This window comes from Danio rerio, chromosome 2, assembly GCF_052040795.2.
Source record: "Danio rerio strain M-AB ecotype USA chromosome 2, GRCz13ab, whole genome shotgun sequence".
Taxonomy (NCBI): domain Eukaryota; kingdom Metazoa; phylum Chordata; class Actinopteri; order Cypriniformes; family Danionidae; genus Danio; species Danio rerio.
Genome location: NC_141022.1, coordinates 54,906,490 through 54,929,031, shown reverse-complemented (window position 1 = coordinate 54,929,031; position 22,542 = coordinate 54,906,490). Strand labels below are relative to the sequence as shown.

The 22,542-nt window shown below is 38.5% G+C and overlaps 1 protein-coding gene across 1 annotated transcript; it reads left to right on the top strand.

Moving 5' to 3' along the window:
- Window positions 1-284: 284 nt before the first annotated feature.
- On the top strand, window positions 285-22,394 carry LOC137487548 (uncharacterized). Its single transcript, XM_087241494.1, has 13 exons — window positions 285-1,363; window positions 1,924-2,244; window positions 15,583-15,894; window positions 15,983-16,019; window positions 16,755-16,813; window positions 16,953-16,989; window positions 17,082-17,153; window positions 18,884-18,984; window positions 19,234-19,283; window positions 19,399-19,446; window positions 19,544-19,597; window positions 21,103-21,168; window positions 21,435-22,394. The coding sequence occupies exons 1-13, from the start codon at window positions 1,225-1,227 to the stop codon at window positions 21,438-21,440; spliced, it is 1,302 nt and encodes a 433-aa protein (XP_087097620.1). The 5' UTR covers window positions 285-1,224; the 3' UTR covers window positions 21,441-22,394.
- The last annotated feature ends 148 nt before the right edge of the window (window positions 22,395-22,542 follow it).

Sequence of the window (22,542 nt, the reverse complement as noted above, 5' to 3'; positions counted from 1 at the left end):
TTTGGCATCCAAAGACTTGTATATTTTGGTCTGGATGCTTGGCCATTTCCTCTTATCCACTATCCATTGGGAGGATGCTATTGCAAAAGGACTTGTCAGATGAACGCCGCTCCCTTTAATGTTAATTTAGCCGAATGAATGTGCTTATCACTGGGTGACAAGCTGTTATAATACGCTGAAGCCATTATGTACATAATATATATAATATGTAATCAATATAACTTATCTCTAATAAAACAACAAACTGTACCACATCAGTTGTCATTCCTTCACTGTAAATGCTAGCGCACGCATTTTTTTCTGCAACCTCACTGCGTGCGCATCCTGAATGTTTACAAACATGGTAATTCGTCTTTAGTTTCAAAATACAATGCAGATAAAAATACACTCTTTTTTTTTCAAGTTTAATTATAATTTAGCCTTCATCCACAACAGATCTGGTGAGCAAATTAGATTAACGTTACTCTGATTGGGTTTATATTTGTCTGTGTTCAGTGTACACTGTGCTCTGTGTGTGTATTTGCATAAGAGCGGCAGAGTGGAGCTCATTAATATTCACGACACAAACCATTTAGGGTCAATCATGGACCTTCTGATTCTATGGGTATTTTATGGATTATTAAATAACCTTTCTGGAGATTTGTTTGTGTTATCGAAGCCACTATGTTGATATAAGAGAGCAATTTAACTTATTAAACCAATGCAGTATATGGCACCTTTAAATACTGTTTGGACTTCTCAAATTTAATTATGTGTGTAGTTTTGTTGTTGCCCTCTTCATGGCGCTGTAATACAATTGGAGAAACAGTTGGTGTGTTTCAGTAATAACGCATAAACAGAACCTGAACATGGTAAAATAGTATTGAGCAAAACATATGATTGTGCCTAACGAACAATGAAGAAATGCTGTTTTTATAATTGTCAGAAATTAGTCAGCTGGGAATTAAGCTTTTTATGTAATGAATCAAGAATTTAAAATCGAAATGATGATTTTAAAATTTCCAAATAAATGAATCAAGAACATTTTCACATTAATAATAACACTACTAGTGTTGTGGCTGCAGTTTGACTCTTGTGCTTCAAACCTCTCATCTGCTCATCTCATCATTAGCCTGTTCACAAACTGAAGACTTGAGCAGTGAGATGTTGTTGTGCTGATGTGTGATGTGTTGCTGACAGCAGAATGACAGCATTGTTACTTTGTTCACACTTTTGTGGTTTTAGATGATATTTTTGCTCTTCCTTAAAATCTTGAAAATATTTAAGAGATCAGCTCCTCTTTCTCACACACACACACACACACACTTCAATGCAGACATGATTCACACTCTGATTCTGACTGGCGTTTTACTTCACATTGGAGGTAAATAATTATAATTATTTAAAAAATTGCATTGTTACACTATTATATGGTCTGTTGTTTACTTAATGTGTTACAGTTGTTGGTCCCACTTTATATTAAGTGGCCTTAACTAATATGTACTTACATAGGTATTAATAGTTTGTTACAATGTACTTATTGTGTAAATACATGTATTTACTGTGTACTTACGCTTGATTAAATACATGTATGTAGTTACATCTGTAGTTAACTTTTGTAATTACATTTGTAAATACACTGTTGACTATCCCTTACACCTTAACCCACCCTTAAACCTACCCATGCCACCAAACCTGTCCATAACCCAACCTCTATTCCAACTCAAAAGCACCACAAGTGTTCTCAAATACATTATAAACACAGTAAGTACATTGTATTTATTTTTTGATGTAAGTACATAGTAGTTAAGGCCACTTAATATAAAGTGGGACCCAGTTGTTTACTTTAAGGCTAGTTACTCTTCAGTACACAATTACTTCATTGGTGTGTGTGCATCTTATGAGTGCTTCTTTGTTTTCTTTTACACTTAATCGTGTCTACAGATGGAGCTTGGATTGATAAACTGAATATAGGAGTGAAATCTGGATCTCCAGGCATTATTCCATGTCAATATGAAAAACAATATCAAGAAAATCACAAGTATTGGTGTCAGGGGACGTTTTGGATCTCTTGCACTATATTGGCATTTGGAAATGGCCCAAAAAGTAAATTTTCCATCACTTATTACCCAGCACAGAGTATCTTTACAGTGGAATGGCAGAAACTGCAGCCGTCAGACTCTGGATATTACTGGTGCGCTGTGGAGATCGGTGGCTCTGGGACCCTGGATGCTGGATATTATCTGTATCTGACAGTACAATCAGGTAAAGAAAACCTTTCTCTTTTTATGACAAACAATGTAAAAGGTTGGTTATGTTTGATAAAGGTTTATTTCGGACAAGTTTAAAGACAAGTTAAATATAGGATGTGCTATGATGACTAATGGAAAAACACAATGTGGCCTGACTACAGCACGTCTATATAGGCAAGGCAAGTTTATTTATATAGCACATTTCATACACAATGGCAATTCAAAGTGCTTTACATAAACAAGAATAAAAGAAACAAGTAAAATAAAAATAAAAACAAATGATAAAAATGCGTAAAAACAAAACAAAACATAAAAACAGGTAAAATGTGATATAAAAGAATGAAGAAGAAGAGAAAAACATGATAGTGCAATCTGTCGGACGCAGCACAGTGCTCATTCAGTAAAGGCACAGCTAAACAGATGTGTTTTCAGTCTTGATTTGAATGTGCCTAAAGTTGGAGCACATCTGATCATTTCTGGAAGCTGATTCCAGCAGCGAGGAGCATAGTGGCTAAAAGCCGATTCACTCTGCTTTGACTGAACTCTTGGAACTTCTAGTTTATATGATCCTAATGATCTGAGTGATCTGTTAGGTTTGTATTCAGTGAGCATATCTGTAATGTATTTAGGTCCTAGGCCATTTAGTGATTTATAGACCAGTAATAATACTTTAAAATCTATTCTGAATGTAACTGGCAGCCAGTGTAAAGACCTGAGGACAGGTGTGATGTGCTCTGATTTTCTGGTTCTGGTTAGAATTCTGGCTGCAGCGTTCTGGATGTGCTGCAACTGTCTGACTGTCTTTTTAGGAAGACCAGTGAGGAGTCCATTACAGTAATCCACCCTGCTGCTGATAAAAGCATGAACACGTTTCTCTAAGTCTTCACTAGAAACAAAGTATCTGATTCTTGCTATGTTTTTGAGATGATAGTATGCTGATTTACTGACTGCTTTGACATGACTGTTAAAACTCAGATCTGACTCAAGAGTCACACCAAGATTCTTGACCTTATTTTTTGTCGTTTGACCTTTAGTGCCAAGGTACGCATTTACCTTGAGAACCTCATCTTTGTTTCCAAACACAATCATTTCAGTTTTCTCTTTGTTTAACTGAAGAATATACAGTATTATTGAGATATCATGACTGTGCTTCTGTCAAATAATTGTTAATCATTCTTACTCTAATTCTTATTAACAATTTTAGATTCATAAAGTTCATTAAGAGAATCAGATCAGAAATTTCTAAAATTGTCCATATATTAGGTAGTGATTATTTAGATTTTTCACTAAAGAACCCTAATAAGAATCCATTACTGTTTACTGTTGCCTCCGAATCCGCTTGATTGAATTTCATATGAGTAAAAGAATTGAATGTGAAAGTAATTGTATGAAAATGAAATAACTTGAATTTCATTTAAGTTAACTGTAAGTAGTAAGTGAACTAAGGTTAGTGGATTTTATTATATTCGTACAGTTTGGAAGAAAATTTGTCCACAAAGCCTATCCTCCTTATATAACCTTTATGTAAATTACTTACACAACTGTAACTTTAGTAGTTTATTGTGGTGGTCTAAATGCTATATTGCACATTGCCAAAGCAATATCGCCCTGCAGCCCAAGACCGGTTACTCACTGAAGCTAAGCATGGATGAGCCTGGTCAGTACATGGAAGGGAGACCACATGAGAAAACTAGGTTGCTGTTTGAAGTGGTGTTAGCGAGGCCAGCAGTGGGTTCTCAACCTGCAGTCTGTGTAAAGGCTGATTTATACTTCTGCGTCAAATGCACGCGTATGCTACGGCGCTGACGCATAGCCCTTCGCCATGGCCGTCGGCGTCACTGACGTGCACCTCTCAAAAAATATAACTACACGTAAGCAAAGCTCTGTGATTGGTCGGCTTGGTAGCGCTGAACAGTCTGGGTGAGACCGAGAGCCGCGCGAATGGTGTGAGCCTAATGGAGCGATTGTTTACAGGTGTGGAGTTCCGTGAAGGAGCTCCGGATGGAAAGTTTTGTTTTGTGTTTGTGCTTAGTTAAAGTTGTTGCACGTCCGCCGGTTCCTGCCTCAAAATGAGCGAGTTTGAGCCACTTGTACATCCAGGAAGTGTTCAGGAAAAGCAAAAAAGCAGCGAAGAAACTCGACACAGAGGAACCTTTACACCTCACTGCCAACTAGCATTTCGGAAGTGTTAATGCAGACCAACAGAGACAGCGCGCAGAAGTATAAATGCACAGCTACACGCGTTGCATGCGCCATGGGTTACGCCAGCCACTTGATGCAGAAGTATAAACCAGGCTTAAGACCTAATGCCCCAGTCAAGTGAAGGGGGCACTATACTGTCTGTGGGCGCTGTCTTCCGGATGAGACGTTTAACCAAGGTCCTGACTTTCTGTGGTCATTAAAAATCCCATGGTACTTCTCATAAAGAATTCGGTGGATGGAGATGATTGAAAGGACATGATTAGTAAGGGCCAATGGAGGGCCAGCTTTTCTCACCCGAAAGCTGTGTGACTGCTGTTTGACACTTTGCGCACCGGATGATTGACGTGGACGTTTGCTGAGGGACTTACTGATAACTTTTCTGGCTCCGTGGGCTCGTCCTCACTAAATTACAGGATCTCAAAATGTGGCTGTTTAGGCTGCTTCTATGGATTATCCTTTGCTCTGCTGTGATCAGTGCCGCTCCTCTGATGTATTCGGCGGGGGACCTTTACAAACTTAGACCGGCAACTTCGCAACCTCCGTTATCACTTCACAACCACCCGGACCTTACCCGCCAGCCCAGACCAAAATACATACATCGGGGATCTCGTCGGAATGTTTCTTCAACCACCAATCATGATAAGAATGGTATAATTCGGTCGTTTTGGTCTAATACAAGACTGCCTAGATTCGCCAGGAGGGGTGTTAACCAAGACGTGCTTTCATCGCTGCCCAGGTCAGATTATATGTCTACTGTTCGTTTTATGCTTTTTAATGTTCGATCTCTCAGCAATAAAACATTCTACATTCATGAACTCATTGAGGACAAAAGTATAGATTTTATGTGTCTTTCTGAGACTTGGCAGAAGCCTAATGACTTTTTTATTTTTAATCAAACTGTACCTTCCGGATATAAGTATTTATGTAAACCTCGCTGTACCGGTAAAGGGGGAGGTCTTGCACTAATTTACTGTGACTGTTTTAAGACCTGTCCGATACAGATAGCTGAGCCTACATCTTTTGAAGTGTTGGCTGTACTACTTAAAGGTCCGACTCCTACTGTTCTAGTTATAGTCTATAGACCACCAAAGGTATCTGCATTGAATATCTTTTTTAATGAGCTTTCTGCTATTTTAACACATGTGTGTACTTTATCTCCGAACATTATGTTGATGGGAGATTTTAATATTCATTTTGATAACACTGCCAACACTCAGTATAATGATTTCAAACTGGTCCTGGACAGTGCTGACCTTATGCAGTATGTCCACTTTCCAACACAATCTAAGGGGCATATTCTTAATCTAGTATGTTGTTCTGGTGTTGTCCCTAATAATATATCTTCAACTGATCACTTAATCTCAGATCATAAATCTGTATTTTTTAATGTTTCTCTTTCTTTGGGAAGAGTTAAACCTCCACGCTCTGTCTCATTTTGTAATATTAAGAACATTGACCATCATGTCCTGGAAGGAATGACTGATTATTCTGTAAACCAGTGTCTGTCCACTTCTACTTCTGACTTGGTAAATTTTTATAACAATAGCCTGTCTCAAATATTAGACACTTTGGCTCCTCTAAGAACCCGCATTGTATCTTATACCAATCCCTCTCCATGGTTTACTCCTGAACTTCGTCAACAAAAAGCTCTAGGTCGTCGCCTGGAGAGACTCTGGAATAAAACTGGTCTAGAAGTCCATAAGCAGATGTATTCTGAGCATCTTGCTTCTTACAAGGCTGAAATAGAAAGAGCAAAATCAACATTCTACTCAAATCTCATCACCAGTGGACACTCAAATACAAGAACTTTGTTCAGTACTGTTGCCAAATTGTTGAAACCACATGATTCTGTTTCCCTTGATCCTACTCAGTGTGTTCCCTACTCTAAATTTCTCCATGCTAAGACTGATCATATTCATCATGAATTGCTTAATTCTGTTTTGATTGCTCCCAATTATCAGTATGGTTATAGCCATATTAGCGGGTCACTAAGTCTTCTCTCTAATTTTGAACTGCCCTCAGTTGATTTTATTACTAGGGAGATCATGAAGTCTAAGACCTCTACCTGCTCACTTGATCCCCTACCTACTGTTTTAGGTAAGTCTTGCATTAATTCACTATCCTCTTTTATTACATCTATAGTGTGTTCTTCACTATAAACTGCTACTGTTCCTACATCTTTAAAAATGGCCTCTATCACTCCAATACTCAAAAAGACTGGGGCTGATACTAATGACCTAAACAATTTTAGGCCAATTGCCAACCTTCCGTTTGTTTCAAAAATACTGGAAAGAACAGTAGCAGCTCAACTTCACTCACATCTGCTTACTAATAACATCTATGAGCACTTTTAATCTGGGTTTCGCCCTAAACACAGCACAGAAACAGCCCTCACTAAGGTTGTAAATGATCTACTTTTAGCTGCTGATTCTGGTTACCTGTCCATACTTATTCTTTTAGATATTACTGCGGCTTTCGATACTATTAGTCATTCACTATTATTGGAACGACTAGCTTCTATAGGAATAGCTGACAACGCACTTTGCTGGTTCTCTTCCTATTTAAGTGACAGAAAACAGTTTGTGCAGATAAAGAATAGACGCTCCGATCCTGTTTCAGTCCTTCATGGTGTTCCTCAAGGGTCAGTATTGGGGCCACTTTTATTTATTATTTATACCCTACCTTTAGGTCATATATTTCGTTCTTTTGGCATACATTTTCATTTTTATGCAGACGATACACAAGTTTATATCTCCACAAAACCTACAACATCGCACCCCCCTTCTGACCTTACCAAATGTCTAAATGAGATTAATAAATGGATGACTAATAATTTCTTAAAGTTAAATGCCAGTAAAACCGAAGCCCTCTTGGTTGGCTCAAAATCTGTTTTATCCAAAGCTCAATCTTTTACCCTGTTTGTTGATAACTCCCCAGTCAATTTCTCAACCCACGTGAAAAGTCTTAGGGTTATACTGGATGGCATGCTCTCATTTAGTTCTCAAATTAGTAATATCTCACGTTCTGCCTTTTTTCATTTGCGTAACATTGCAAGACTTCGCCCTTCACTATCTCAACAAAGTACTGAAGTGCTTGTTCATGCTTTGGTTACATCACGGATTGATTACTGTAACTCGCTTCTCTCTGGTATTCCTGATAAACAACTTCATAGACTACAGTTGATTCAGAATTCAGCGGCTAGGATAGTTACCTGCTCGCGTACTTCTGATCACATAACTCCAATTCTCTTTCACCTGCACTGGCTTCCTGTTCACTATCGTATACAATACAAAATCCTCCTCTTAACATACAAAGCTCTTCATAACCTGGCCCCTCACTATCTTTCTGATCTTCTTCAATTGTACACTCCTTCACGCTCACTGAGATCATCTTCTGCTGAACTGTTATCTGTCCCACACTTTAAGATGAAGTCATTTGGAGGCAGGGCTTTTAGTTGTACAGCACCAAAGTTATGGAATTCCCTGCCTTTGCACATTCGCCAGATGGACTCTATTTCCAATTTTAAATCTCAGATAAAGACGTTTTTGTTTAGGATAGCTTTTAATGATTTGCTGGTTTAATTTTATGCTGATTGTCATTTTTACTGCTTGTATTTTTATGATGTACTTGTAATCTGCTGTAAGGTGTCCTTGAGTGCTTTGAAAGGCGCCTAAAAATAAAAGGTATTATTATTATTATTATTATTATTATTATTATTAATATTATTATTATTATTATTATTATTACCAATCATGTTATCCCCATCCACCGAATTCTTTACGCTCTATCACTGTCTCTCCACTCCCTCCCATAGATGGTGTGTGGTAAGCGCACTTGTGTCATTGTCCTGTGGCTGCCATCGCATCATCCAAGTGGATGCTGCATACTGGTTGTGGTTGTGGTTCAATTCTGATTTTCTGACTGTATCTGATTTTTTGAAGATTTGCTTAAATCATCTTTTAAAAGTGACAAAAATCCGAGATGCAAGCTTTTCAGTCACAAATGTCTCTTTTTAAGCTTGTTTGACAGCTGTGCACAGCTGTGTCCCACACCTATAATAGATATACTATTCCTATGGATAATGATGAATATAAAAAAAATGCAAAATTAAATGAAAATATGCAATATTTAATTAACAGGCATGCTGCAGGATGCATACACTGAATATGACTGATGAAATGTCTGTGGCACAGCAGCAAAATGTTTTTTTTTTTGTAAACTTGGTGATAAAAAATAAGCTTCTGATTTACCAATTTGGTTCAAAATATCTTATTACACAGCTGTGTACTATGGATCATTGACAGTTGGTAAATACACTGCTAAATTGCTTTCCTCACTTATATTCTTGTATATTTATCTTGTCTTTAATCAAATATCTAGAAATTCCTTAATCAATAAACATTTTCTTGACAGAGTTTTAGTCAAAATTATGTGGGTTTTTATTAAAATCTGCTTATTAGGGTAAGTAAAAGAATATAGTTTTTGGGTTTTAAATAAGATTATTTGAGGGCGGCACGATAGCACAGTAGGTAGCGCTGTTGCCTCACAGGAGGAAGGTTGCCGGTTCAAGCCTTGGCTGGGTGAGTTAGCATTTCTGTGTGGAGTTTGCATGTTTTCCCCATGTTGGCGTGGGTTTTCCTTCCGGTGCTCTGGTTTTTCCCCCAAGTCCAACAACATGCGCTATAGGTGAATTAAATTAACTAAATTGGCCGTAGTGTATGTATGTGAATGGGAATGTATGGGTCTTTCCCAGTGATGGGTTGCAGCTGGAAGGGTATCCGCTGCGTAAAATATATGCTGGATAAGTTGGCGGTTTATTCTGCTATGGCGAGCCCCAGATTAATAAAGAGACTGAGCCGAAAAGAAAATGAATAGTTCATTCAATGATTCAAGATTAACTTATCTCATTGGCAGATTAATTTGTTTTTTTTTACAGAAAAAAATCACTTAATGTAGAATTATTTCTGAAAACACAACAATATTTTTTTCTAGATATTTAGTAATAGGATAGATATGTGGACACAGTATGTCTAGAAAATGTATCTTGATTTAATTTAATTTTGATAATTTTTTTTTAGATATTTAAACTAGAAAATATGTAAGATAAGCATTTTTTGCAGTATTACCATTTATATCTAATTTTTTATTTAAAAAGTATCTTTATTGCCGCTATTCTGGACTGTTTGGTGGCGTCTTGTGACTGAATAATAATAATAACAATAATAATAATAGTAATAGTTCAAACCAAATCAAATTGCATTTATTGTCACATCATCAGCAGCACGTGTGCTATGATGAGTGAAAAGCTTAGGTGCTGGCTCCAGACAGCGCAAAATACAGACAGTGCAAATACAACGACAGTGCAAATACAAAAACAGTGCAAAATACAGACAGTGCAAACTACAGACAGTACAAATACAACGACAATGTAAAATTGACAGCGATATGTACAATGAATAGGTGTCCACATGGTTGTAGGCAGTATTGTTTCAAGTATGGATTGGTTAAAGTGCAGTGCATGCTATTGATGGTATGCAGTGAGGGGAATGGAAGAGTCTATCTGTGTGTATACGTTGATAGTCTGAGGGAAGAAGCTTTCCTTCAGCCGGCTAGTGCGTGATCGAATGCTGCGGAGTGTAGCAGAGAGAAAAGTCTATGGCTTGGGTGGCTGGAGTCACTGATAATTCTCTTGGCTTTCCTCATGCAGCGCCTGGTGTAGATGTCCTGGAGGGAGGGAAACTCACCTCTTACTACACGTCCAGCAGTTCGCACAATCTTATGTAGGCCTTTGTGATTGCTACTGGTGCCATTCCCATACCAGGTGGTGATACAGCCAGACAGGATGCTCTCCACAGTGCAGGTGTAGAATGAGGGGAGGATGTGGGGGCTCATTCCAAACCTCCTGAGACGGCGGAGGAAGAAGAGGCATTGTTGTGCCTTCCTCAGCACCGCATCTGTGTGAGCAGTCCATTTCAAATCCTTAGCGACGTGGACTCCAAGAAACTTAAAGAGCCCATATTATACATGAAATAGGGTCATATCTTGGTTGTAAGGGTCTCCAACAACAGTCTAATATGCATGCAAGGTCAAAAAACACTTTCATGGTCTTATAACCTGCATTTATTTTTACCTAATTATCCCAGCGACTCCCGTATGAATCGTCCAGTGATTCATTTGTTCCCAAACCCCTCCTTAGCGTGAAGCTAATCTGCGCTGATTGGACCAATGACAGCCTGTTGCGATTGGTCGACTGCCTTCAGTCAGAGAGTGAAATGGCCAATAGCTAATCAGCAATATAAAAAGTAATAACAGTTCATACACGCTTGATAGTGTAGGCGTGGATTTTAGCTGCCACACACACACAAAAACACACACACACACCTCCGGACGACAACGCTCCCGCTTCCGCCCGCACCCGCCAGGTTTTAGCCTGAGAACCCGCTCCGTTTTCTGCCCGCCGCGCCCGATCCCGCTAGAGTGGGGGAGAACACAATCAAAAGTCACCCAGCTATACAGTCCAGACAGCCAAGATGTCTGTATAAACACACACAGCACCAAGCACACAAAGCTCGCTCTCGCTCGCTCTCGCTCGCTCTCGCTCGCTCTCGCTCTCTCTCTCTCTCTCTCTCTCTCATTCGCGCGTGCGCACTAACACACACACACACACACACACACACACACACACACACACACACACACACACACACGCACCAAGCAGACTCTCTTTTTCTCATTCGCATAGCAATATCCGTGATATTGCTAGACAGCCCGCTCCCGTCCCAAATTAAACCAGTTACCGATCGCTCCCGCGATTTATTCGGAAATTTATTCCCGCGCCGCAGAAATCTGGCGGGGGGACAGCCGCGGGAATGCAGAACTCTACCACGGAGCTCCATAAACAAAGCAGCACGCGTCGCGTTTTTAACGTGACTTTGCACGCGATAAGAGAATATAGCGAGTTAACCGGATACAGTACACGCGGTTTCAAGTAACAAATCACAACTAAATACATTTGCAAGCTAGAGTCAACGAGGCAACAACTTTAACCGCACGTACTTACACTTGAGGAATGGAAACCCATCCTGACGTCCATCAGTAAGTTACTCTTTACTGATGCTTCCTTTAACAAACGCAGATGAAGTATTCTTTGTAGCATGCAGTTTCCAGAAGTTTCCAGTAGTTTCCAACTGCTTGGTTATAATGCTGATGTTTCATCTTTGGGTAGAGACTCAATATGTGTATCTTTGGGTAGAGACTCAAGTGTGTGTGTGTGTGTCTGGGTTCCTGCGTCAGAGGGCGGGGCCTCAGGTTTGAAATCTCCCGGTTTTGCGCGTGCACGTGAATAACTTGGTTTCGTTCGTACGTCATGGCGAAACACCTAATGAATCGGTTTCAAGGCGACTCGTTTGAAGCACTATGAGTCGACTCTTTTATAGATGAATCAACCGTTTTAAACACTGTATTCTTACAGATTTAAGCCTTAGCTGGATACTTCACTTCACTTAGAGCTGTGTTACACACCACATGGAGGGGAATTTTCAAAAACCCATAATATGGGCTCTTTAAAAGTTCTGATTCTCTCCACTGGTGTCCCGTTGATGGTGATGGGGGTGTGTTCTCTCTTCTCTCTCCTGAAATCCACTACCAGCTCCTTGGTTTTGCTGATGTTAAGTGAGTGGTGGTTTTCCTCACACCACTGTGTCAGAGTGTGCAACTCCTCTCTGTAGGCCGTCTCATCATTTTCCGTGATTAGGCCTACCACCGTTGTGTCATCAGCAAATTTAACGATTATGTTGGAGCTGTGTTTGGCTGTACAGTCATGTGTGTACAGGGAGTACAGGAGTGGGCTGAAAACACAGCCCTGTGGAGCACAGGTCCAGGATCCAGTTGCACAATGAGCTGTGAAGACCGAGAGCCTTGAGCTTCACTATCAGCTTGGCAGGCACTATGGTGTTGAATGCTGAGCTGTAGACCACAAACAGCATTCTCACATATGTGTTTTTGTTTTGCAGGTGAGACAGAGCAGTGTGCAAGGTGAAAGCAATTGCATCATCAGCGGTTATTATGGAGCGGTTATTCCTGTATGCAAATTGCAGAGGGTCAGTGTGAGCGGGCAGTACAGAGCAGATGTGCTTTTTAATCAGCTTCCCAAAGCACTTGCTAAAGATGGGTGTCAACGCAATCGGACGCCAGTCATTCAAGCAAGTTGTTTTAGCTAATTTTGGTATGGGCACAATAGTAGCTGTCATAAAGCATGTGGGAACCACAAACTAAGAGAACAAGAGGTTAAAGATGTCTGTGAAAACTCCCGCTAGGTGGTGTGCGCATGCTTTAAGTACACATCCAGGAATGCCATCTGGGCCTGTCGCTTTCCGGATGTTCACGCGACGGAAACATCTCCTTACGTGCGCTACAGAAACAGAGAGTGTGCTGGCAGTATCAGTTTTGGTTTCGGCCACGGGGGCGCGCAGTGTGCTCGCGCTGTCCTGGGCTTCAAAGCGTAGAACGAGTTAAGCTCGTCCAGGAGAGCCATGTTTACAGTGGCGGATTTGTTACTTTTAAAGTCCGTGATGTAATTAAGTCCCTGCCACATGCTCCTTGTGTTATAAGTGTTAACTTGTCCCTCTACCTTGTCTCTGTATTGACGTTTTTGCTGCTTTGATGCTTTTTTTGAGGTTGTAATTTGCTTGTTTTTGTTTCTCAGCATTACTGGATTTTAGGCAGAAGCTCGCACTGATAGGGTTGTTCAAACTTCGACATTGATCCATGGTTTTTGGTTGGGATAAATACGGACAGTTTTTGTTGGGACCACGTCTTCTATGCATTTCCTGATGAAGCACGTGACTGTGTCTGTGTACATTTCTATGTCGTCATCACACGCTGCCCGGAACATATCCCAGTTCACATGATCAAAACAGTCCTGAAGTATGTAATCCAATTGGTCCGTTCAACTCTGAAATGTCTTGAGGGTGGGTGGTTCCCGTTTCAGTTTCTGCCTGTAAGCAGGCAAGAGAAGAACAGAAGAGTGATCTGATTTGCCAAACAGTGGGGGGAGGAGGGATTTGTATGTGTCCCGGAACAAAGAGTAGCAGTGGTTCAGAATCCGACCTCCCCGCGTGTTTATGGAAATATGTTGGTAGTATTTTGGAGCGATTTTTCTGAAATTGGCGTTGTTGAAGTCCCCTGTAACAATAAACGCTGCCTCCGGGTGTGTGGTTTCCTTCTTGCTTATGCTTATTTGTGTTGGCTTGAAGTTGAATGTATACAGCCATAATTATAACAGCTCTGAACTCCCTTGGTAACCAGTATGGCTGACACCGAAGCATAAGATATTTCAGATCAGGGGAACAAAATGATTTAAATGGGTGTATGTTTCTCTCGTCACACCATGAGTTGTTAATAAAGAAACAAACACCTCCTCCTTTGCTTTTCCCTGTGGGTTATTTCGTTCTGTCCGCGCGGTGCACGGAGAACCCCGAAAGTTCAACAGCCATGTCTGGTACCGCCGCAGATAGCCAGTTTCTGTAAGGCAGATAATGCAGCAATTTCTTGTTTCTCGTTGGAAGGAAATGTGCGCCCGTAACTCGCAAAGTTTGTTGTCCAGTGATTGAACATTAGCCAGCAGAATGGTGGGGAGCGGAGGTCGAAATTCACGACGTTTCAGTCTGACGAGGACGCCGGTTCTCTTTTCCCTTTTCCGGCTGCGTTTCCTTCGTCGCTTTGGTTGTGTGACCCAGACAAAGGGCTCTGTTGCTGTGTTTGTAAACAGAGCGTCGTTAAAGAACTCAAAATACGGTCTTCGTTGTGCAACGAGGGAGCCAATTTCCCGAAATGTGTGTCGTGGATAATGAGAGTGTGTACATACAGCACAAAAAATGACAAAAATACAAGTAAAACACAAAACAAAACAAAGTTTGCTGGGAGCTCGCAACTCGGCGGCCATGCTCGGCGCCATCTTGATCTTGATAGTTATAATAATAATAATATTAATAATAATAATATGTTACTGTCTGCTCCCAGCCGTTTTGTTTCTGTTAACATTAATTACAGCTCATTCATGCTAATAAAAGCATTATAGTTTTGTGGCAAGTAGTCAAACAAAAAAAAAAAGAGTGTGATCATCTAGGCAGTAGTTTCAGCAGGATAATATTTAGAATTGTCCTAAAAATGTATATTTTATAATGTAAGCAGGCAATGCAGTAGGTAGTGCTGTCGCCTCACACCAAGAAGGTCGCTGGTTCGAGCCTCCATTGGGTCAGCTGGCGTTTCTCTGTGGAGTTTGTATGTTCTCCCTGCATTCGCGTGGGTTTCCTCCAGGTGCTCCGGTTTTCCCTACAGTCCAAAGACATGTGCCATCGGTGACTCAGGTAAGCTAAATTGTCCATAGTGTATGAGTGTGAATGAGTTTGTATGATGTTTCCCAGTTATGGGTTGCAGGTAAAAGGGCATTCACTGTGTAAAAACATGTGCTGGATAAGTTGGCGTTCATTCCGCTATGGCGACCACAGATTAATAAAGGGACTAAGCCGAAAAGAAAATGAATGAATGAATGAATTATGCAAGCAACGCAGCTACAGCAAATTAAGTCAATAATGTGTGTTTTAGATTTACAGTGTTTGAATAATTAAGGATTGACAATAAAATCCTGAGGGCTTGGGCTGGCCTTGAACATTCATTTATTAATTTTCTTTTTAGCTTAGTCCCGTTATTAATCAAGGGTCTCCACAGCTGAATGAACTGCCAACTTATCCAGCATATGTTTTATGCAGCGGATGCTCTTCTAGCTGCAACCCATAACTGGAAAACACCTATGCACACATTCACACGCACACTCATACACTTTGAACAATTTAGCTTACACAATTCATTGATAGCTCACATGTTTGGACTTTTAGGGGAAAATGGAGCACCTGGAGAAAACCCATGCGAACATGAGGAGAACATGCAAACTCTACGCAGATATTCAAACTCACCGAGCCAAGGCTCGAAGCAGTGAACTTTTTGCTGTGAGGCAATAATGCTACCCACTGTGACTCCCAGCCCTGAACATATTCATTACTAATATGGCCTAAAACAGTGTTTTGAGTGGCAGTAGGTACACATTTTATTTCTGTTCAGTAAAATGTTGTATTGTCTTCTTGATTTTCAGCTCCTAATGTGTCTGTGAGGAGCAGCAGTGTATCTGGACATGAAGGTGATGATGTCAGAGTTCAGTGTCTCTACAGTTCAGGATATAAGGCTAAAAACAAACAGTGGTGCAGAGTTAAAGATAAGAGCTGTTTCACAGAGAAAAAGACTGACACATCCCAGAATTCATCAGTGCAGATCAGTGATGATGGTGAAAGCTCCTTCACTGTGCTGATGACTGGACTGAGACTCTCTGATTCTGGATGGTATTTCTGCTCTGTTGGAAATCTGCAGGTTCCTGTTCAACTCACTGTCACTAAACCTAGACCCAAAGGTAAGATGACAAACCAGTTCAGCTGTAATTAATAATCATGCACTTACTCCCCTTAAATGGCCTTGTTGCTCTTTTCTCTACTTTCCAGTGTTGACAACTACTCCAACTACACCTAAGACAGAAAGGTAAGCATTTTTAACATTTAAAAGAATCAAACACATCCAAATACTTTTGTTGTCAGAGGTTTATGAAATGATGATTTCAATAGGGTGTAAAAGCACTGTGGTGTAGTGGTTAGTGCGTTGACACGCACTCTGTTTCTCACGCGGACCCGAGTTCGATTCCGCCTTGCGGTTCTATGCCAATCCTTCCCCTCTCTCTGCTTTTCTGTCGATTCTCTCTTCTGTCTTATCTAATAAAGGTGAAAGCCCTAAAAAATAATTATTAAAAAATACATTTAAAAAAAGTACTGTACATGCTTTGACATAATTACTTTATTAATTAAGATGTGCTACTCTTGTAAAACTCGGCCTGATGTGCTTTATAAAGTTTGTGCTTACCAAGTTTTATTCGAGAGTTCATGGCTATTACCTGGTCTGTTAAGGCCACTAGACAGAAGTGTCCAAATTAACTTCTGTGCTTGGAATGTATGGTTTATTTTCACAGCGTTAATCAACATAATCACTGCATGAATTAAGAGTACTCTCGTGCATCTCTCTCTCCCTTTTTTTCACAAGATATCGCGAGAGTCGAATCTCACTGTATTGAACTATTGATACTTGCTGCAACACAGTAAAGTGTGTTTGTGAGTGATTCACTAAATCAAGCTAATCAATCGTGTGTTTATTTCTATACTTGTAATTTTAACATGAGAGTAACTGTTTAATTCCATATAACTATTTTTTGTCATTGTTTTGCAGGAGCACAACTCAACCCTCTGCCAACACAGCTCCTACAAAACTGCATGCAATAATAAACAGTAAGCAGCAGCTAAACTAGGTTAATTAATAACTATTCAGGAATTCTGAGTTTTATTATAAATTTGGTAAATAACTAATTATGAAAAATTTTATTTTGGCATCATAATTGTTTAAGCTCTTAAGTTTTATCTTTAACAGCACCTACAGCTACTGGTTCAAGACCCAAATCACATGTGTAGGTGTTATTATTGTTCTATCATTCAGAAAAATAACTGATACCGAAATGTTACACTGTTATTACTATAGTAATGTTATTTTAAATTCCAGAGAAGATCCCCATCGCTCTCCAACAGCAGATTCAGAGCATAACGCTGGAAAAGACATTGATGAACAAAACAAGTATTTAAATATTTTAAGTGTGCATTAGCTTTAATTAAATCTCTAAATTAGTTTCAAAATCTTTCAATAAATGAAACACAATTAAGTTTATTTTTTTTAACTGCTTGTAACATTTTTATTTTATTTGCAAGTTTTTGTGTATGTATGTATGTATGTTGTCTGATTTCTTAGAATCAATCTTAATCTGTTAGAATTAAATATTATATATATATATATATATATATATATATATATATATATATATATATATATATATATATATATATATATACAGCTGTAAAAGCAAGATCCAATTAGTTCAATTTTGTGAGATTGGTTTACTTAACATCAGAGGACAAAATTGACGCAGCTTCATTTCCCAATAGACAATAGATGATTTAATAAGAAGCATTTACAACACATAGAATGTATTAATAATATTATATACTATATACAGTTAAAACCAGAAGTTTACATACACTGTATAAAAAGGCACATAACCATTTTAAAAAAAAGTCAGATGTTAATGTGATTAAACTCCTTTAGGTAGGTTAGGATTATCACATTTGTTTCTATTATGCTTAATAGCAGAATAATGAGAGAGATATTTTTTGAGAAATTGTTATAACTTTTCTTGAAAGTCAAGTTCACATACAATATGTTTATTCTGCCTCTGAAAAGCTCAGATGATGATGTCAAGGTTTTGGAAGTTTCTGATTGGCTAATTGACAACATTTGAGTTAATTGGAGGCACACCTGTAGAATAGTATTTAAGGAAAACCTCAAACACACGGCTTCCTTGTGTGACAACATGGGAAAATCAACAAACCAGAATCAACAAACAAGCCAGATTACAATTTGCTAAATTACACTGGGAAAAAGACTAATTTTTGGAGACATGTTCTGTGGTCTGATGAAATAAAGATTGAAATGTTTGGCCATAATGACCAGTGTTACATTTGGAGGACAAAGAGGAAAGCTTACAAGCCTAGGAACACCATCCCAACTGTGAAGTATGGGGGCAGCAGCATCATGTTGTTGGGCTGTTTTGCTGCAGGAGGGACGGGTCCACTTCACATCATAGATAGTATCATGAAGAAAGAACATTATGTAGAAATACTGAAGCAACATCTCATGACATCAGCCAGGAAATTAAAACTTGGCCACAAATGGGTCTTTCAAACGGACCATGACCCTTAGCATACTGCCAAATTAGTAAAAATGTGCTTTAAGGACAACAGGGTGAATGTTTTGGAGTGGCCATCACAAAGCCCTGAACTCAATCCTCAATAAGAAAATTTGTGGGTAGAGTTGAAAAAGCTTGTGTGAGCAAGACAGCCTACAAATCTGACTCAGTTACACCAATTCTGTCAGGAGGAATGGGACAAAATTCCTTCAAACTATTGTGAGAAGCTTGTGGAAGAATACCCAAAACATTTGACCAAAGTTACACAGTTTAAAAGCAAAGCTGAAAAATACCAAGGAGATGTACGTAAACTTTTGTCTAGAAATTTATAAAATATCCTCTAAAAAATTCTCTCATTATTCTGGCATTTAGAAAATGTAAATCATTTAGGTAATCATTTATCAATCACATAAAGTTTCTTAGTTCAATTATGTAAAAAGTATGTAATCAAAATGGATGGAAATTTTATATGTAATCAGAATACTTAAATTTTATTTGTTAGGCCTAAATATCTTTTTGATTGGTTCTGTATGACATTAACAAACATGTCTCTCCATCACCACAGGTATGATGTGATTCTGATTATATGCCTTGTAACAACACTTACAATTTTACTGCTCGTTGCTCTTTTTGCCATAGTAATCTGCAGGATGAGAAAGAATCCAGGTGAGTTCATTGTTTCATTGCTGTATATTAATGATTTCTCAGTATATAAGAAGAAACACCCTGTAGTTTAGTGTCATATATAATATGAACACACTTGACCAAAGATGAATATGACTAACCAATCAGAATTAAGGTCCCAATTGGGGCCTGTTTAAACTCAAAGCAATGTCTTAGATTTCAAATAGAATGCCTCACTCTGTTGATTTGAAAAATGTTATAAAAACTAATCTTCAAATCTCACTCTGACAGAAGATGAACAAATTAGAGAAGAACGTTTTAACAGTAATACCATAAATACTGTAAGTGTTTTATAATTTACAGTAACTGACAAATATTGATGCAGTTGAGAAATTCTCTGAGAAAGAATGTAATCGTGTAAAATTAATTCAGCATCTACATCTGTGTTTGCTGCAGATGCCCTCTGAAAACCAAATGACATCTATCAGTCCTGCAGAAGCTGATGTAAGTCCTCATCCTTCATTCTGTCTGCTTTACAACTCTTAGAAGACACTGAGATGCTGAATTCAGATCAGTGATTGTCAGTTGTGTTTGTTCACAGTCTTCTGCTGATGATGCATCAGTGGTCTACAGTGTTGTCTCCTTTACTAAGACAGTAAGTGTCTCTGAGATTTTCATCACTGAGATTTTTTGTGAAAGTGTTTGTGTGTGTGTCAGCAGTTTTAGTTGGAATTGTTTGTTTCCCCAAATCAATTTCATTCAGTTTGTTTGCAATGTATCACTCTTTCTGAATTTTCATTATGTGAGTTGCACTGAAGTTATACTATAATTGTGCATTTCGCAATCAAAAACAGTAAATGAACAGCCAAAGCACACCGTTTTTACACAGTAGCTTTAAAGGGCCATGAAACCCCCTCGTTTCAGCAGTGTGTTTTCACACCTCTACTTTGGAAAAAGTCAGAAAAGTGGGCGTGTCCAGCTCTGTTTAGGGGGGAGTGTCGGAGGAAGAAAAGTGGGATGGTGTGGGAGTGTCTATTTGGGCACCCGCGAGTTTCAGAGTCAAAATACACACACACACACACAGTAGAAAGTGATGGTGTTTAACCTACATGGACATCTGTAGTCGAATTATTTGCCAAATTATTAAATGTTGGACTTTAACTGCAGTTTGGCTCTTTCATTCAGGGAATTCATTCATGTCCCTCGCGACACACGAGATATTTGATTCGAGAAACTGCTCTAAGTGTGTATTTTTCATGCAATGTTTAATACCGCACGGCGAATGAGAGAAAAAAAACCTCCGCATTTCCCGGAAACTTAGATGCACACGGCAGGTAGCGGCAGAAAGCCGCGTGTGTTATTCCGGTCACAAAATGCGGTAAAAACCCTACACGAGGTTAAAGTTTGGTTGTGGTGCTAACATGTTTACACTCGGTGCAATGGTTGACTTAGTTCGATACGAACAAACTGAATAAACAAAGAGCACTGGTCGCTCACTTACCAAATCTGTAGAGACAGGACAATCACCAGCAACTAGAGCCGCGTCTTTATGAAGAGAAGACTACAAGCGAATCCAGATCTCAGCGTTTGCAGATGAGAACAGCTCTCAGGTAAACATTGTTCCTCCTTAGACACGTAAGTTATTGTTGTCCAGCGTTGCGTACACCGTTAATCCACACGTGAGTCTGCGCTCTCACAGAGAGAAAATGAAAACGAAACTTAACTGCAGCAAACTATACTGTGGTGTGAGTGTCGTCTAAACACTGTGACAGTAATGAATATTAATGAAGTTGCACAATAGAGCGCGCTGATTGGTTTGAACCAAGCCTTACTCATGCATTAATGCATCACACTGTAAGACGTAATAAGACACACTCTGGCACAGATATCCAGTCTGCACGCTGGAATACACGCTATTATCTCATAGCCGTGACGCAGCTTAAAAAATTCGTTTTAAACCGGAAGTACGAATTTGCTTGAAATAACGCAAAAACAACCAATTTACACTTTTTAGTGAAATATAGGTGTCCTAATAGTGTTTTTAGCAGTGTAGGACACATATACGACTGTCAACAGCTCAAAAAATGTGTTTTGGTGTTTCGTGACCCTTTAAACAGTGTTGTGCAAACTCCTCTCAGATCTGATCATGTTTTTTCACAGCGTTTATCATCGGTGGATCCAGAAGCGGATGTGATCTACAGCGCTGTGATGAAAGATCGCAAAACTGTAAGTAAATAACATACAGATATAAAGAGGAATCCTTTACTGAAGCAGTTAGAAAAAGTGAAAGTCGTTTACCGTAAACCAGTAATACTGTAAGTTTTACATTAATGTATGTTTTCAGTTTTGCATAGTGTTCAGGCATAGTTCAGGCATAGTGTTCAAGGATCAGGCATAGTGTTCAGGCATAGTGTTCAAGTATAATGTATGCTTATAACTATTGTAAACCTTTTAATCCCCTAAACTGATTATGGTTTCTGTGTATATTTTAGGAATAATGTAGGATGAATTCATGGCCAAATTGAGGATGAAGTAGACACAGCAGCATTTTTGAAGAAGATGAATCCTGCTTTAATATTTCTTTAATTTTAATCTTTCATTTTAATTCCAAATTACCCTAAAGACAATTTACCATATTTTTTACAAAGAAATGAGAAACAAATATGTTAACCAACTCATGGTTTTGCTATACTGTAGTATTTGTAAATAATAATAATAATAATAATAATTTAAATAAAAACATTTTGAAAGGGTAAACCTATACACATTAAATCTTGGGTTAAAATGTGGGTAAAATTGACAAACTCAACCAATGAGTAAAAAATGTAATTTAAAAATTGTATTAAAAAGTTCAATTAGGCATCAGGGGTGACTAAAAAAACAATGATAAAAAAGCATCAGTAAAACATTATTATGAAAGTTATTAAAATTTATTTGCTACAACATTTTAATTGAAATTCAACTTTAATTAATTAATTAGAGGCAAAAATCGCCTTTTGGAATTTATTTTTTTTTTTACTGTTTATATTTGTGTACAGTAGTTATGCATGAGTGAGAGTGCAGTTTTTTCTGTTTCATTAGAGTGATTGCAAGTGAATTGCTTTCATACAACAGATCGTAGTATTAGGAGACTTACATTTTAAACCAAATGTTCTCTGTTTTTGCTCTTCTTCAATTAAAAACTTTTCTTATTAAAGCCAAAACAGAAAGATGCAAAATGTTAATTTCTGTATGATTTTGTTTTCAAACAAAGTACTTTTCTATTCTTTTCGTTTTTTGTTATTTGCTTATTTTCTACCTGAATCAGCTTTTTTGAATAAATCATTTTAATTAGCGATTCAATGAATCACTCTCTCGTTATTAATGGCTTGTCGACACCTGCTGGCAATTTTAATGTTGGTTTTAGACATGTTATTGATAGACCTAAATAAATAAGTTATCAGAATAAATACACATTGATTTGTTGTCTAGTTATTGGTACAAAAGGATACATAAAAACAATTTAAATGAGCTAGACAGAAACAAATTAACAGTTTTCCAATACATCTTGTAAACTGTAAAGTGATTTTCTTCAATACAGCCTTCAGCATACTTTGAGAC